At 42.5% G+C, this 18436-nt stretch overlaps 1 protein-coding gene across 1 annotated transcript in view; it reads right to left on the bottom strand.

The window, feature by feature from the left end:
* The window catches only part of OBSCN (obscurin, cytoskeletal calmodulin and titin-interacting RhoGEF), a 277319-nt gene that overhangs the window by 118397 nt on the left and 140486 nt on the right, over nt 1–18436 (bottom strand). The window contains exons 65-72 of the mRNA XM_065399153.1: nt 15804–16070; nt 13860–14126; nt 13187–13456; nt 11148–11414; nt 9351–9617; nt 8107–8373; nt 7162–7434; nt 2220–2486 (exon numbers count right to left, since the gene is read on the bottom strand). Coding sequence (XP_065255225.1) covers nt 2220–2486; nt 7162–7434; nt 8107–8373; nt 9351–9617; nt 11148–11414; nt 13187–13456; nt 13860–14126; nt 15804–16070 — 2145 coding nt within the window. The remainder of the gene's footprint in view (nt 1–2219; nt 2487–7161; nt 7435–8106; nt 8374–9350; nt 9618–11147; nt 11415–13186; nt 13457–13859; nt 14127–15803; nt 16071–18436) is intronic.

Consider the following 18436-nt stretch of genomic DNA (forward strand, 5'->3'; position numbering starts at 1 on the left):
GCATGACCCATTTGCACACAATTACTGCAACTGCGTGCACCAACTGATAGTTGTACACAACTAACCAGTTTGCTGCACATATCCCCAATTTGTGTGCATAGCCACGTTAATTGCATAGACACATTAGGCACACACTACTGTACAAGTTTATGTACACTGAGTTAGGTGAGCACAGTTTAGAAACAGAAACCCACAACGCTCACATGAGTTATATACCATGGTCCTCATGATCAGTGTTCTAATACAGCACCAGAATAATGGCCCAATCAATTCTGTTTAGTAACCACATCAATCATTGTAACTTCTAACCCGTGTGCAATTGCTTGTCACTTAGAAAACTGATATTGAACTATTTATTCTCTAGCAAAGCCAAATCAGTTTTTCTGAGGTTCCAGAATTTTCCAACTTGAATGTTTAAAGAGAACAATGGTCTTGTGCCTAGGGCAAAGGACAGGAGTCAGAGGCATGACTGCATTCCTGTGTGAATGTATCCGCGTCATTTAATTTCTCTGTGCGCCACTTTCCTCATAAGTAGAATGTTGATACTTACAGATCCCTGCCCCCCTGGAGCGTTTTAAGACTAAATTCATTTATACTTGGTAAGTGCTTTTAGACCCTAAGATGGAAGGAGCTACCAAAGTGCAGAGCATTATAATAAATAATAAATTGGCTTTTTAACTGAGCACAATCCCACAGTTCAGAAACCAAATAAGAAACAATATTATTTCTAATCATAATAGCGTACCCGGTAATTGAAAACAAGAATTCCATATGCAAATAGCAGAAAACTAGTTATTAAAACATTATATCCACTATGCTCTACTGTTGTTTGCTTTGATCACTTGGATATTTTGGTGCTTTAAAGGCGGTCCCGTTTTAAATGGCAGGCTGTGGGCCTCGTTCTGTAGTTGCTCCATGTAGGTGTCCCACTGAAGTCAAGGAGAGTTCCTTACATGGAGTAGCTGCACGTCAACTCCCTCAATCAGTTAATACTGGCAAACGTATGGTAGTTTTCTTTGAAGTATCTTATGCACCATCAAGTCTAAGACTGAGATCAGGTGTCTTTCACCTTACATGGGACACCAAATGCTAGATTGGTCTCAAAAACCTGTGGAGGAAGATTTTCAAAAATGCCTATGGGTTACAGCGTCACAACTCTCATTTAAGGCCAATGGGCCTTGTGCTACTAAATCTCCTAGGCCTTTTTGAAAATCATCCCTGTGATGTTTGGACAATTATTTTTTTAAATATATTCATTTCCACTCTGTCCTAAATTGAAAATAAATAAAGAGTGTGGGGCACTTGCATAGCACAGTAACGGGGGCAATACAAGTACCTAAGAGAGAGACAGAAAATAGTGACTCTTGAATGCAGACTCCGAGCAACTGAGTCCAAGACATCTATAAACAAAGCTCTGTTAATTAAACCAGTAAAGGTTACATATGGGGCCACATCCTGATGCTATTAAAATCAATGGCAAAACTCTCATTAACTTCATTGGAAACAAGAGTTAAGTCTTTGGTGGGAAAAAATTTAAGAACAGGATACAACAAACCTTGAAACACTGTTTTCTGTAAACCTAAGAATCAAGCTGCTCTCTTCATCTTTTCTATCACAGACACTTAACTACATATAAAATAATATTTCTATTGTTTTTCCACTTTTTGTCTCCCAGGGACACTTACAATATCTAATTTCAAACTACAAGAGGCTTTACAAGTTATTATTATTTTAAATAGATATAAAACTCAAGAAAGGCGAGCTGTAGATTAGATTAACTGGAAATAAAAAATACAATGCCATTTTATCCTTTAGTTCATTTTTTAAAGCACTTTGTATGTGAAAAGTGCTATATAAGTACTATTATTTTTCAAGTCCAAGAACGCCACATCTGCAGCATGACAATAATTCAGCAGAACATATCCCATTTGATTAGTGCTACTACCAAATTCAGTTCATTGGAGAGCAAGCATGATTATCTATACGCGTTTGGAACCAAAAGTGGACATTAAATTGAACTAGTTTCCAACTGAATTTTATACATTTTCACATTCAACTCATTTTAACACCAAACATGTTTCTCATTATTATTGATATTGGAATGAACACCAAATGAATAGGTAACGATTTGCCACTTATTGTCAGATGCGGCTGTGATTTGCCACTTGGTCGCTATTTGGTCCCCATGGTAGTCTTCCTTTTGTGCTGGAAGACCTCACCTTGAACATCAAGCATAGCCACAACTTTGGTGCTTCCCGCTTCACAAGAATAGATGCCACTGTCTTCTGGAAGGGCAGGTTTAATTTTTAGCTTGGCTACATTCCAGTCCTGCTCGATAATGACTCGTTGCCCATCTGCGGAAACTTCCTGATCATTTTTCTTCCATGTGGCTTGCACTGGCCTAGAATACTGGCATATGAGCTCTGCTGTGCCATCTTCATCAACGGTAATGTCCTGCATGGGACTGACCACCTCAATAGTTGGATCTGTCAACCAACATGTCAGGAGGGACATGCATTAGTGGATCCTTATGGAAAGGGCAGCTTAGATTTTTTCAAGCACAGAGCCCGCGTGGAATGGGAAGCAAAGGAAATGAAATTACAAGCATAAGGCTGCCCAGATGCGCTACAGGTTAGCAGGTTTAGCGTTTGCTTGTGTCAGCATCAAGCAGCGTGGAAGCAAACAGGATATATTAGGATAGCTGTACCATCAGATAGTTTAGACCAGTGGTTCTCAAACTTATTTGATCGGGCCCCCCTTCTTTGTGTCTGTAGTCGTTTACGTGCTCCCTCCCCCCACCCCACAAGTACATATACTGCCACCCAGCTCTGAAGGCAGAGTGGAGAGCAGCGGCTGCTGGCCGGGCGCCCAGTTCTGAAGGCAGCACTGCGCAGAAGTAACGGTGGCAGCGTGAAAAGTGATATTTGTCAATATCACTTTTCACAGCAGACTTAGTGTCCCATTGCCACCCTTACTTCTGCGCTGCTGCTGCCACCCCAGGTGAGGGATTGAGTGGAGGGGATGGAGAGCCCGAGCCCAGGTGGTGTGGCTCCAGCTATCAGCTCCAGGGTTCCAGCTGTCCCCTTTATTCCTGCCTCCCGGGTGTGCACGGCCCTTCTGCATGAGCCCCAGCCTCCCGGGGCTGACAGATTTCTTAAATAAAATCACACAGCTCACACCTCCCTTGACACATTTGCCCCATAATTTGAGAACCGCTGGTTTAGCCTAAATAACTAAGACTTATACTAAGCTTCTTGAAGGCTATTTTTCTTTGGAGAGCATCCACTCTCCATCTCCATCATTTCCTCCCCACAATGACACATATCACAGTAGCCCTCGTTCCACCAAGGAGCACTGGATGTGGCTCTCTCTCGAGTATGTCAGGGCTTCTCAGAATCTGTCAGGGGTGGAGATAGTGAAGTGGGATGGGTGAGCTGCCTTGAGAAGGCGGTTGAGTGACTTAAACAAAAACAGAAACATCAGAGAGAACATATTCAGCAAGATTGGCGGGGGTTTAGCTGGGTGACTCCAATTAAACTGGTAAGTTTGTGCTAAAAATGAGGTAAGTCTGTGCTAAAAATGAACCCCAGTGTGGCTATATGTTCATCTGATTAAATCTGGCCAGGAATTTTCCAATGACGAACCTATAGCTTCCAACAGGCTGTGATATGATGGTGCCTTTACTATGATACTTTAGATGCCCAAAGGAAAACTGCACCAGTGATACTTAGGCCTGTTTGAAAGGTCATAGGAGCCTTTCTCTATGTGAAGAAACCGTGAAAGCTACTTTAAATGAAATGTATAATTACATTAGGCATTCCGGCTTACCACTGGTCATAAAGCCTGTCAGAAACCCACAGGCAGTAAGGCAAGCATAGCAGTACAGGTGGGCAACCCTATTCTGGACCTTCCAAAATATCACAGGGAGGGCACTCCATAGAAGATAAGTGCCCAGTTTTTGACTAATCTTGTGTCTGTCTGTCTGTTTAAAACAGACAATTACAGGCACAAATGATTGCATATTGCCATCTAACTAGTTGATTTGTAAAGTCAATCATGTAACTACAGAAGAACCTCAGAGTTATGAACACCAGAGTTACAAACTGACCGGTCAACCACACACCTCATTTGGAACTGGAAGTACGCAATCAGGCAGCAGCAGAGACCAAAAAAAAAAAAAAAGGCAAATACAGTATAGTACTGTGTTAAACATAAACTACTAAATAATTAAAGAGAAAGTTTAAAAAAAATAGATTTGACAAGGTAAGGAAACTGTTTCTGTGCTTGTTTCATTTAAATTAAGATGGTCAAAACCAGCATTTTTCTTCTGCATCATAAAGTTTCAAAGCTGTATGAAGTCAATGTTCAGTTGTAAACTTGAAAGAACAACCATAACGTTTTGTTCAGAGTTACGAACATTTCAGTGTTACGGACAACCTCCATTCCCGAGGTGTTCGTAACTGAGGTTCTACTGTAGATAACTCGGTGCTACCATTAGTATCCACGGCTCATTGAAATCTTGAACTGAGGAACCCAAGAAATCCTGCGAATGGTCCTGGTAGCTGATGGCTCCCGCTGAGAAAGGCGATACCCATGCTGCTGCTTTTGAATTTTCACGGTCTTTACTTTCTTTTAAAATACCACTGTTGAAGATTGCTGCTATGGTTATAGGCGTAATACAATACCGTAAAGAAAACAAAACAAAACCAAAGATTTTGCAAGCTTCAAAAGCAGGCATGGGGCACTCTCCTAGATGCTACTTTGTATTCCCCCTCCATCAGCGTATTTGCAGGCGATATTTATTGTATATATTTGACCAAAAATCGGAATGGCGATTGAAATAGCAGCCTCTCAGCAAAGCCCTTCTCCCTGGAAGCACAACTATGCTACAAAGGACTTCGTAGGTGTGAAGTTATATAATCAATTAGGTTAAAGAACTAATAGTCATTGAAGGTCGCGACCAGAAGTAGCCCTTATCTTAAGAAGCAGAATTCATTGCAGCCTAGCTAAAATCAGCTAAACTGGACCTGTGAGAAAATGCTCCTCTCAACAATGTGTGCATTTCACTGATGTTAATGGAAATTATATGCACGCTTTGGCATGGAAAGGCAGCCCAGAGATGTCTACTGAATTCCTCCTGCTAGGCTCAGTTCTGTTCCCTAAGGGCTCTATCATGGCTTTTAATGGCACAGCTCCCCTCATGAGAAATGCGATGGCAGGTCCTGAGGCCATTCTTGCTGCTTAGGGCTGAGGAGTTGATGGTGTAACCGAAAATGGATGGTAGTTTCAGATTGCGATTACACATCTCTGACTACTCCTGTTTTAGTTAAAGGACACAGCTACCCAACAAAGAGGAGGATTTTAATGGAAAGAGTAGCTAACCTTCTACGCCTCCTGGTATGTGACTCCCTCCCAATAATACAAGAAAGAAAAAAAATATTTTTGTCTCAGTACAAAAGCAAAGCCACAGCTTTTCCCGAGCTCTCTAAAGGATGTATATGTTCAGGGGATTTCTTTATTGTAAAGTCTGGAGCTCAGCTTTATTTGCAGTTCATGGCTACCTTCACCAAATCTAAAACAAACAGCAACAAAACATTCTCAGTACAGGACCAACCAGCAGTACATCGGTAACAAATGAATGGGTCCAAGTCATCATTGTGTTACTGCAATTTTATGCCTGTGTTATTCCATCCAGGCACCACGACTTGTTCTGCATTCCCATGCACAAGAGCTCGCTGGCATCGATTTTGATGGAGTTATGCTGTGTCAGCACTCCAGCCACATAGTGATGAATCAGGCCCAATATTTGCGTCTGCGTGTCTTGTGGAGCAGTAGCAGGGCGATGGTTATATGGTATTGATGTGGACAGTGGCAAAATGAGGACAGACACATGCATGGAATTAAGCCGCAGGCTGCAACTTCTATTAAAATTTAGGGCAGGGGAGGGGTGTTGTCCATCCATCCCCCACACTCTCCTATACCAGGCGTTTAATTGGTTCCAGTGCAGGGGTTACAGGGCTTTCTACCATATAACCCATAATGTGCAGTATGCTCTCCTCAGCCTGCCCCCCAGGACTCAGCTCATTGAGTCCTAGCACCCTCCCCTCCTCGACAGGGTAAAGCAGGGTGGGGATCTCAGCTTGCAAGGGCAGCAAAGTCTCTCCCTATCACATGAGCCCAAGGCCCATCACCAAAATCCCAGGTCTTTTAGCTCTGGGAACTGTTCATTTTATCCTTTTAACCACACTGGAAACCAATCGCAAATTGCGACGAATAAACACCACCACTCCAGTACCTCAGCTGGGTACTAAAGGTTCCTACTTCATCCACTGTGGCTTGAACATGCTGCAAGGAAGGCCAAAAACTCCCTGGTCCTACACCCGTTGGCCTATGGGAGAAAAATTCCTTCCTGACCCCCTAAACAGGTGATCGGTTAGACCCACAGCATCTGCCAGGCCAGGTTCCCATTCCAAGTTTGAGCGGGTAGGGTGGGCTGCTGGAACGGAGCCGAAAGATGCTCCACATGGCCCCCACAGCAGGTTAAATAATGGGTGCTGAGGAATGCTGGCCAATCAGGAATCCTCTCTCCTGGCTGGCCAATGGGTGCCAGAGCCTCACGGGGGGTGGAGAGCTATCTATTGTCTATTGGCGAGTGTCTCCCTCCCTTGCTGCTGGGGCTGTCCCCCTTTCATCACTGGCCCCATCAAGTTCTCCCACCCATTAATGCGAGTGGGTGGCATTTATGGTAATATCATTCTTGTATAGTCCTGGGGAGGACACAACACCCAGGTACCACAAGGGTAAGACTAAATCCTCACCATCTGTTTCCAGAGTTTGAATAAATCCTGACTGTGCTGCCCGGTAAAAGCCACAGGCCTGATCCTACAACCCTTACTCACTTGAGTCATCCTTATTCACAGAAGTAGGTCTGTTGAAACCAACAGGTCTATGTGCATGAATATGGACAACTTGCATGAGTAAATGTTGCAAGCCTGGGCCCTCTCCTAGAGTCCGCTAGTTATGAAAATATTATGCCACTGGCAGAATACTAATAACACAACAGTATTTTGGAGGAATTTCGTACGGGTAACCAGAAGGCAGGAGCGCTAGTATAGAGAGTAATTTGGGGGATGGACATCTGCATCTTTCTAAGAAAAATACCTTTGATTAATAATTTAGCTGAAGATATGAGGGACCCAGCTCTGAAAGTCACAATCCCCGAATCATCGGACCCCAGGTTCTTTAGGGTCAAAGTGTGGATTTTTCCATCTCGCACAGTGATTTCATTGACAGCGCTGTTCTGAAGGGGAGATCCATCGAGCCACCACTGTACATTCTGCACCCCCGGGCACGAGAGCTCGCAGGTGAAGGTGGCCGACTCACCCGCAAAGACATCCGTGTTCTTTAAACCACAAACTATCTCTGCTTCCTCTTCTGTATAACAGAGCAAGAAAACGGGTACACCAAGGGAAAACAAAGGACACACAAATACACGTTCCTTCCACAGAACTGATCTAAAGTACAGTTCTTAGATTCACAGATTCTGTGAACTACATTCAAATTGTCCTGCATAAATAAACTTGTCACGCTCATTCAGATAAACAATGCACTTGCCGACAAACATAGTGGGTTTGTTCGGACATACTATTTCAACATGAGGACAGTCTAAGAATTTTGTGATCCATTCATGATTTGGTGTCCTGTATGGTGTCGTCTGCACTGATATTGCAAACTCTTTATGCCAGGGATCTTCCCTGTGATTTAAGTACTGTATATACTTACAACGCTATAAAATAACTATAATAATAATTAACAACATGGTATTCAATATCTTCATAGCAGTCACTCTAAGCAAATAGTTATTTAAGCAGGTGTTGCTATACCATTTTACAGACAGTATGGTCATTGTCTTTGAACTCCATTATATCATAAATATTGGTCCATATTCACGCTTGGTATAAAAATGTGCAACATCACTGAAATCAAGCCAGAAATTGGTGGAGTTGCACCTACTTACACCAGGACTAAATCTGGCCTGTTGACTGAAGAACCACCTGTTTGAATTCAACCAGAAATGAGAGGTAATTTGAAATGATTTATTCTTACCTTGCACGTACACAGAGCCTGTGGTCATCTCATACCCAGTGCTACAGGTGTAGGGTCCGCAGTCCTCAACCTCCAAGTCATGAATAATTAACTCCACATTGGTGCCATTCTGACGCATCTCATACTTGTCACTGGGCTGAAGTACCAGCGCTCCTTTCCTCCACTCCACCAGGGCATCAGGTTTGGAGATCTCACACTGCAGGACAGCTGTTCCTCGTTCTTCTGCCTCTACGTTATGCAGTTCTTCTTTAAAAAGCACGGGTAGTACTGCAGTGGAGAAGTAACTACTGTAGTGAGAATGCTCAAGTGTGAATTACTGAGGCTTACTGCACCATTCCATTCATCACAGCTCCCCTTCTGGTAACCTCTCTCTGGGTAGTTGCTGGGTGTGGTTCAGAGAGATGGAAAACCGGAAATGCTATCCCACTATAGTCCTTCAAGTTGCACTATGGCCAAAGCCCCATAGACACTGGGCACTGACAAAACAATAACAGTAGATCATTGCAGCTCAGCGCAGGGCTGCTATGAATTATGGCTTTTTAAGGGGCTTCTATTTGGCCGCTACTTTCACACCCACAATTTTGTGTGCTTATAGCTGATTGTAGGCAAAGATGCAGGTGCAAATGATAGTATTTGGACATCTAACTATCTGAATTGCATGGGTAATGCAACACCCCTGAGTGGGTCATCAGTAACAGATATCCAGCATTTCTGGAGCTGTCAGCTTAAAGCCAGTAGCAAACTCATAAACCTCTAATGGCTTAGCCACTAGAGGGAAACAGAGCGTGACACCGGGTTATACAGGTACAATTAGGCATACTGGTTGCCATTTCTAAGTCAATATTTGCTAACTATTAACATACAGCAGTATGTCATATGCAGCAATATTCCCCCATTCTAAGTATAGGGAAATACTCTTATCTCAGATAACGACACGTAGTAACGGTCAGCAAATCTCAATTTCATAAAAGCTATAGTTTATGCCTAGAGTCAACAGCATCTGCAATTTTGTTTGTTGTGAGATTGAAAATGCAAGTGCAAGAATAGAAGTGTTTTTTTAAAAAGTTTGGTCCACCAGGTACAAATAAGTGTGTAGTGATACACTGTATCATTGTTATATTAAAATGAGATTCGCTGGCTGATAAACGTTAAAGCTAATTCATCAGTAAAACTTCCATTTTACCAATTTTGGAGGACAGCCAGGGCCTTTAGGACTATTTACCACAAATCAAGCCTTTTCCTACCTTTTACTAGCAGTGCCGCAGTGGTTTGTTGATCTCCTGAATCACATGTGTACTCCCCAGCATCCTGAAGTTCCACGTCATAAATAAACAGCTCAACAAAAGTCTCCTCTTGCCTGAGCTCATACTTGTCACTTGACTGCAGCACCACATCTCCTTTCCTCCATTCAACTGGAGCACTCGGTTTTGTCAGCTCGCAGCGCAGTGCGGCCGTACACCCTTCCTCGACTTCCTCATTTTGGAGCCAACGTTTGAAAAGCACAGGTAGGGCTGACAGCGTGAATGAAGCAAAACAAGAGAGGAGGTTGTTTTGTGAAAAAATGAACGGATAACAGCTTGAACAATAATGGAATTCCTGAAGATAATAGGCCAAATTCTGCCAGCATTTACTCCCAGTCAGGGTGTAGGAATGCAAGCAAGGCTAGAACCTGGCCTATAGTCATGTCGGAATTGTTGATAGTTCTCTGGTAGAGCAACTATTTGTTGCTAGTTGGTAATAAAGTTTTGTAAAGTAGTTTGTACAGGGGGATAATTTAATACCTTCATAAATCATTAAAAATGATGAAGGGATTCCAATGGGAAAGGGTGGGGGGGTTGGTTTTACATAATATTGGTCAGGTTTCAGTTCTGTAAAAATCAGAAGCATGTCTGATTCAAATCCAGATTCAATTTATCTGAACCCCAAAAGTTTGGGTAGTGAGGTCTGAACAAGTCGCTCCAGTTTTGACCCATCTCTATTAGTCAAATCTCTACTAGCTAAATTTGGTTTGCAAAGTTTTGTCAGTCACATTTGGGGTGATAACCAAAATAAGACCCAGGGGCATTTTGGAGTGGAGCTCTATTTATCTGAAACACAAGATAGTTTTAACCACTTTTTAAAAAAAGGAGACTAACATTGTTCAACAAACCATCTTTTCATTTACAGTACTTACAAGAGGCTAATTTTTAATGAGTAATGCTGCGATTCTAAATGTAGTCCATTTTTAAGGTAAGGTTGCTGATTGCACATACATTCAATAATCTCTACCACTGCAGATGAAGAATTACTAGAGCTGAGCAAAGATCAGAATTTCTGCCCAGTGGCAAATTCTGATATTTCAACATTTGTTTTCATCCAGAATTGGAGTGCAAAATCAAAACAGGGACTTGTGTGCAACAGAAAATTCTGAAAAAAACTGACTTGGAAACATAAAAATGTTCATTTTGACATTTTCAACCAGAATGAAATGTTTTGACATTCTGAAATCAACATGTTTTGTTTCAAGTCATGTCAGCATCAAACTGCACCTGTCTAAGGTGCCATGCTATTTGGTGCCCTCATTCTTCCTTATTGGCTGGGTCTCTGGCTTGACTACAGGTCCCATGATTCACTGGGGTCTTGTGACTCATCATGCACTACGTGGCTAAATTAGAGGGGAGATCATGGGAGATGTAGTCCAGCTAGGGAGCCGAGCCCATAGGAGAGAATGGGAACACGATGCACCCAAACTACAACTCCCATGAGGCACCACAGCATATTAGGCAGATGCAGTTTAATGGTGACCCAACCTGAAATGAAATATTTAGTTTAGATTTTCCCAACAGAAAACCAAAAATTTCAGCAAATTTTCCTATGGAAAAATTCCCATTTTTCAGAAACCGCATATCTCAATTACTAAAGACAAGATTGTTTTTCACCCCCCAAAAATGAAATCCTTGAATGCAAGAGGAGCGATCCCAGAGCACAAACACCTGCGGACATAAAAAAATAGCATTTTATGAATGGCTTCAGAGCATGGCACTCTGGAGACACCATCTCACCTTTAACATCTAGTCTGGCAGTGGTCTTCCTGTCGACTGTATTACAGCTATACTCCTCTGAGTCCTCAGGTTTTAAATCATGGATGATCAGAGTATGTACATTCCCTTCCTTCTTGATTTCAAACTTCGTACTGGACTTGATCACAGACGAAGCTTTCTTCCATTCCACTGGGATGTTAGGCTTAGATAGCTCACACTGTAGTTTTGCAGTGTCACTCTCTTGCAGTTCCTGGTTCTCGAGCAACTTTACAAATATGGCTGGAGCAACTGTAGAAAGGGGAATAAAAGCATTTTGCACACGAATAATCGGGCATGTAGATAGGAAACTCTTTAATACAGGTTATCATAAGAAATGCACAGCAGCTCAAGATTTAATTCTCAGATTTCATGTTTCCACACACAGGATCCCATTTTAAAACAGCTAAATGTAAGGTCATACCTACAGAACAGGGATCTGTATCCTGGAAAGCAGTGACTCTGAAAAGGATTTAGGGATTGGTGCAACCAATACTGGAAGACTGTGTCTAGTTCCAGTGTCCATGTTTTAAAAATGATGTTGAAAAATTGGAGAGGGTGCAGAGAAGAGCCCCCAAAATGATTCAAGGACTGGAAAAAAACCACCTTTCAATGCAAGACTTCAAGAGCTCAATCTGTTTAGGTTATCAAAAAGAAAATCGAAAGTTGACTTGATTAGAGTATATAAATACCTTCACCGTGAGAAAATGCCTGGTGCTAAAATGCTCTTTAATGTATGCAAGAAAGGCTTCACACGAATGAATAGCTGGAAGTTAAAACCAGACAAATTCAAATTGGGAATAAGGCACAAATTTAACAGTGAGGGTGATTAACCATTGAAATAAATTGCCAAGAGAAGTGGTAGATTCTCCATCTCTTGAAGTCTTCAAATCAAGATTTACCTTTTTGGAAGGTATGTTTTGGTTCCACACAAGTTATTAGGCTCAATATAGGAGTAACTGGGTAGGATTCTCTGGCCTGTGTTATACAGGAGGTCGGACCAGATGATCTAATGGCCCCTTCTGGCCTTAAAATCTACACATCTATGATTCTAACTCCTCTACTTGTTGCCACCTGCTGGATTGCAAGAAAAGAAGCTAAAAAATTAAATAAAATAACTTTCCTAATATTGATTTTCCATGTAAGCACTTGCTCTAGTTGCCGCAGTAATGTTATACTATTGTGAACTGGAGAGGAGGTTTCCACAAGACAATATGTCGGTTTGGATGTGATCTGTGCTATGAAAAAGATTGTAACACTAACACCTATCTCATAGAACTGGAAGGGACCATGAAAGGTCATCCAGTCCAGTCCCCTGCCTTCACTAGCAGGACCAATTTTTTTGCCCCAGATCCCTAAATGGCCCCCTCAAGGATTGAACTCACAACCCTGGGTTTAGCAGGCCAAGGCTCAAACCACTGAGCTATCCCTCCCCCCATTGTGAACCCATGAAGTATGATAAAAGTCCCTCGCCCTTCCTATTAAAGATTGTTCCCTACAGTACATTTTCTAGTGTCTTGTCTCATGAAGCATGGATTTGGGTGTAGAGGAAAGAGAGGAGTGAAGGGGAGGAGACCATACAATGGCCCTGATTCTGATGACCTAGAATGATTTTACACCAACGTGTTGTGACATCACAATCAAACGCTATGAAACAGAAGATTTGGAGGAAAAAACCACAAATAATAATGGATCCAATTCTTACACTTACATCAGTGTCAAACTGGCATACCTGAAATCAGAACTGCCTCCTATATTTGCACTGTGAAATGACATAACAGAAAAACAAACACGGTGGCACATTTTGCTGACCAACCCTTAAGATTATTTTTTATTTTTTACCATCGCATGAAAGACTTTGTACAGCTTGTAAAAGAAAGAGCGAGTAGTATCCAACGCCATCGTAAGTGGGAGGTTTATAGAAAAGTGCTTGGTTCTGATGGTGACTGTACACAGAATTAAAAAACAACCAAACCTCTTATAGAACTGAAGCAATAGTTATCTCAAAGGGGTTGTTTACTTACCTTGGACTGTTAACTGTGCCTCTGAGGTATGTTGCCCCACTCTGATACTGACAGAACCAGAGTCTTCTAGGGTCACCCGCCTCAGGGTCAAAGTGTGAAGCTTCCCTTGAACTGTGATCTCGTTCATTTCATTGGGCTGGAGCGGTACGCCACCCAGGCACCAGTGCACGTCCCGAGCTTTCTCCCGAGACACCTTGCACTTGAACACTGCATCTTCTCCTTCATTTAAGGTGACGTCCTTTAGCACCTCCACTATGCTTGCTGCTGGTTCTTTGATAAAAAAAAGTCACAACTGTTTTAAATCCATTTTCAAGCATCTTACCCCATTTTTAGACATAATTATTATATTATTATTTGTAAGGCAACTCATGCCCAAAGGATTCTGGGTACTTAAAACAATATTGTACATACAATATACAAATATTTCTAACAGGAAGATTACACATTGTAGCTAAGTAATATTAACGTGAAGCCCTAGAATCCCTAAAAGCCCTGAACCCACTAAAATCACTGGCCAAAGTCCTCTTTATTCTACTGGGCACAGGACCATGTATAGTGGGATTTCCCACGACGCTGCTGTAGAACTCTATTTTGTCATGGTGCCAGGATCATGATTTTAAACACAGTTCAGATACTTCCAACGGTATTGATCAAGAGAGAGTTCAAGTCCTACCTTTCACATATACAGCTGCTGTGGTTTTTTGGTCTCCTGTATCACAGGTGTATTCCCCAGCATCAGCTTCATTCAGGTTATGGATTGTCAGCTCAGTCGTAGGGCCAGCTTGATTCATCTCGTACTTGTCACTTGGTTGCAGAACTTTCCCCGCTTTCTTCCATTGCACAGGGGCATTGGGTTTAGAGAGCTCACAGCTCAGGGTGATGGTGCCACCCTCTTCTGCTTGCTGGCTCTGGAGTGGTTGTATAAAAAGCACTGGCAAAGCTAAACCAAGATAAACAGGGAAACACATTTACATTCCATTAGTGACTGTCTTCCTGACTTTCTGATATGAATTTTCCCCTGCTTTTACAGCTGGTCTTCTATTTTTCATATACAGTTGTGAACATTTTGACCCTTTTCCTCACCAGAATTACACACCCACAGGCACAACGTGCTAATTCATTTCACATCACCATTCGCAGCAGTCTCTTGAAACCCTTCATAGACCAGTAGGTCTAAGTGGAGTTTACATGGAATCATGTCACCCTGTAAGACACTCCTTTAGCTCACGTTGCAAAACACGTTTTTAAAAACCCACACGGGGAACACATGTAGAGTGCTTGATTTTCAGAGGTGCTAAATCCCAACAACTCCAGCTGAAATCAAGGATGACCGTAGCAGCATCTCACAATGCCCAGTAGCAGGAGCCCATTTTAAAATCTGAGCACTGAAGTTTGACACCGAATTCTCCATTTGGGTGCCCAAGGTGGAACTCAGATGCCTCAACTAGGGATTTTGGGTTTTTTTTTATTTGAATGCACAAATGAGGAAATGGGTATCTTCCTTTAATCTGCCCAGCTTTGAAAACCAGACTCCACAAAGAAAGGAGAACTAGAATGATTTGTATTGATTTAGAGCACAGATGGGGGTACATCTGTATGATTTAGAGATGGGCTTTCGGGTTTTGGTTTGGAACCGCACAAAGTTTGGGGGCTCAGCTCCAAAGTCTTGGTTCAGCCTGTTGTTATGCCCTAGTGGCTCCACAGTGAAAGTGGAGATTCGCATGGGCGGGAAATATGGTTCTGAGTGTGTATGCCGTCTCTCTGCCTGCAGCACAACTGCATGCACGGGAACCCCACTGGACTGCAGGCAGGCAGGCTAGCATGTGGTGTGGAGTGGGGCCTGCAAGTGAAAGTGTCATGAGAAACGCATGACACTTAACGGCTTTCGGCTCAGGGGGACTGGGCTCACTGGCCCAGTGTCCCTGAGCCTAGTATCATGTGGAGCACTGATACCTTTATCCTTATCCATCATTCAGGAAAATCCCAAAGGGATGTAGCCTCCTTGCAGATCGAGCGCCACCTGGATTGGTGTCTAGCTAGATCCATAAGACTGGCTGCTCTATCTCAATCACTGGCAGTCTTATCACACCACCAAAGCTTTTGGTGACCACATGATCACTGGACAGGTAGCAGCATTCCTTGGTTAACATGATTCATAATTCATTGGTCTTCCATCCCAATAATATGACTGCTACATTTAAACTAAACTAGAAATAGCTACAAGGAGAAATAATAGCAAAAACAAGGAGGAGTCCTTGTGGCACCTTAGAGACTAACAAATGTATTTGGGCATAAGCTTTCATGGGCTAAAACCCACTTTATCAGATGCATGGAGTGGAAAATACAGAGGCAGGTATAAATACACCACATGAAAAGATGGGAGTTGCCGTACCGAGTGGGGGGTCAGTGCAACTCCCATCTTTTCATGTGCTGTGTATTTATACCTGCCTACTGTATTTTCCACTCAATGCATCTGATAAAGTGGGTTTTAGCCCATGAAAGCTTATGCCCAAATACATTTGTTAGTCTCTAAGGTGCCACGAGGACTTCTCATTGTTTTTGCTGATACAGACTAACACGGCTACCCCTCTGAAAGGAGAAATAATGTTTCTGTCACCTTTTACCAACAAGGATGCTGTAGTCTGCTCATCACCGGAATCACAAGTGTAGTCTCCAAAGTCTTTCAGCTGCAAGTCATGAATTAGGAGTTCCACGGTAGATCCCTTCTGTCTCATCTCATACTTGGCACTAGCTTGGAGCAGGATTGAACCCTTTCTCCATTTCACTGGGGCATTGGGTTTGGAGAGCTCAGCGTGTAGGGTGACGGTAGAGCCCTCCTCGGCTTCTTGGTTCTGGAGTTTTTGTTCAAAAAGTGCTGGAATGGCTGGGTTCCATAGAGAAAAAAATAGGGTCAGGTATCATGCCATTCAGTACATCCACTCACAGTACAAATGCATTTGGATTTGCTTGGTATCACAAGCAACACTTGGATTGTGGAGTCAACATTATAGTCGGGCAAAACTGGTGAACACTTTTCACGGGGAAAATTTCCATGTGAAATTGGAAACATTTCATTTCTCTTGAACTTTGTGACTGATTCTTTGTCGTAGCATATCTAATATTAAAGGTAAAATAATACAGGTGCAATAGCAAACTATCCCGATAAGAAGGAAAAATAGGAAGAATAACAAGAAGCCAATATGGCTGTATCAGGAGTTCTATAATGATTTGAAATCATAAAAAAAAGATGAATGAGGAGTACTTGTGGCACCTTAGAGACACACAAATTTATTTGGGCATAAGCTTTCATGGGCTAAAACCCACTTCATCGGATGAAGCCCACGAAAGCTTATGCCCAAATAAATGTGTTAGTCTCTAAGGGGCCACAAGTACTCCTGTTCTTTTTGCTGATACAGACTAACACGGTTACCACTCTGAAACCTGAAATCATAAAGGAATCCTACAAAAAGTGGAAGCATAGACAAATTGCAAAGGATGAATACAAAAGTATAGCACAAGTATGCACAAAATCAGGAAGACTAAGGCACAAAATGAATTACACCTAGCAAGGGATATAAAAGGCAATAAGAAGAGATTCTATAAATACATGAGAGGCAAGACAGACAAGAAGAAAAGTTGTAGGTCCATTACTTAGTGGGGAAAGAAAGCTAATAATGGATGACACCAAAAAGGCTGAGGTGTTTAATGCCTTTTTTGCTTCAGTCTCCACTGAAAAAGTTAATTGTGACCCGATACTTAACACAAATAACATTAACAATAATGGGGAAGGAACACAAAAGTCAGAATAGGGAAAGAACAGGTTAAAGAGCTGGGACCAGAGACTTGTCCCGCAGCTGGACTCCCAGGCACGGGGCCGGCAGCCAAGGCCAGAAGAGGAGCTGGGTGGTGCTCCCTCCCCATCCCCCATGGGGGCTGGTCAAGGCCCCAACCATGCCTCCCCCAAACATTCCTCCGCACCCCCCTAGTGAGGCACACCCCACAATTTGGGAACCTCTGGCCGAACTCATGGAGGATAGATGAAGTCCCAGAGGACTGGAAAAGGCGAACATAGTGCCTATCTTTTAAAAAAAGGGAACAAAGAATACACAGTCAACTAGAGACAAGCCAGCCTAACTTTGATACCTGGAAAGATACTGGAGCAAATTATTAAACAATCAATTTGTAAGCACCTAGAAGATAATAATAGGGTAATAAGTCACAGCCAACATGGATTTGTCAAGAACAAATCCTGCCAAACCAACCTAATTTCCTTCTTTGAGAGAGTTACTGACCAAGTGAATGGGGGGAAGCAGTACACATGATATATCTTGATTTTAGTAAGGCTTTTGATATAGTTTCAGATAGCATTCTCATAAGCAAACTAGGGAAATGTGGCCCCGATGAAAGTACTATAAAGTGGATGCACAACTGGTTGAAAGACCATACTCAAAGAGTAGTTATCAATGGTTTGCTGTCAAACTGGGAGGACGTATCTAGTGAGCTCCCAAAGGGATCAGTCCTGGGTCTGGTACTATTCAATATTTTCATTAATGACATGGATAATGGAGTGGAGACTATGGTTATAAAATTTGTGGGTGACACTAAGATAATGGAGGTGATGCTGCTCTCTCTTACACCAATGTAAATCAAGAACTCCACTGAAGTCAGTAGAATTACACAGATGTAAAAACGATATGATCGCTGTTAATAGCTTTAGATATACACTGGAGCCTGGACTCTGGGACCCTCCCCCATTGCTGGGGTCCTAGAGCTTGGGCTCCAGCCCTTGCTTGAACGTCTACACAGCAATTTTACAGCCCTGCAGCCCGAGTCCCACAAGCCCGAGTCAGCTGACCAGGGCCAGCTGCAGGCGTTTAATAGCTGTGTAGACCTACCCTAAATATACAGATAGTTAAGTACTGGAATATGCTTCCAAAGGAGGTTGTGGAATTTCCATCATTGGATATATTTAAGAACAGGTTAGACCAACACTTGTCAGGGATGGTCTAGGTATACTTGGTCCTGCCTTAGTGCAGGGGGCTGGTCTGGATGACCGCTTGAGGTCCCTTCCAACCCTACATTTCTAGGATTCCATATCATAAATTAGAGTCAAAATGGTATGTGTTACTCACTCTTGGCCCAAAATCATAATAATAATATTGCAATCTGGATATGGAAAATTTCCCACTGAAATATTATTTCTATTTTAAGAAGGGGAAACATTAAGAGTTTAGATGATTGGCCTTTGTG

This window comes from Emys orbicularis, chromosome 2, assembly GCF_028017835.1.
Source record: "Emys orbicularis isolate rEmyOrb1 chromosome 2, rEmyOrb1.hap1, whole genome shotgun sequence".
NCBI lineage: Eukaryota > Metazoa > Chordata > Testudines > Emydidae > Emys > Emys orbicularis.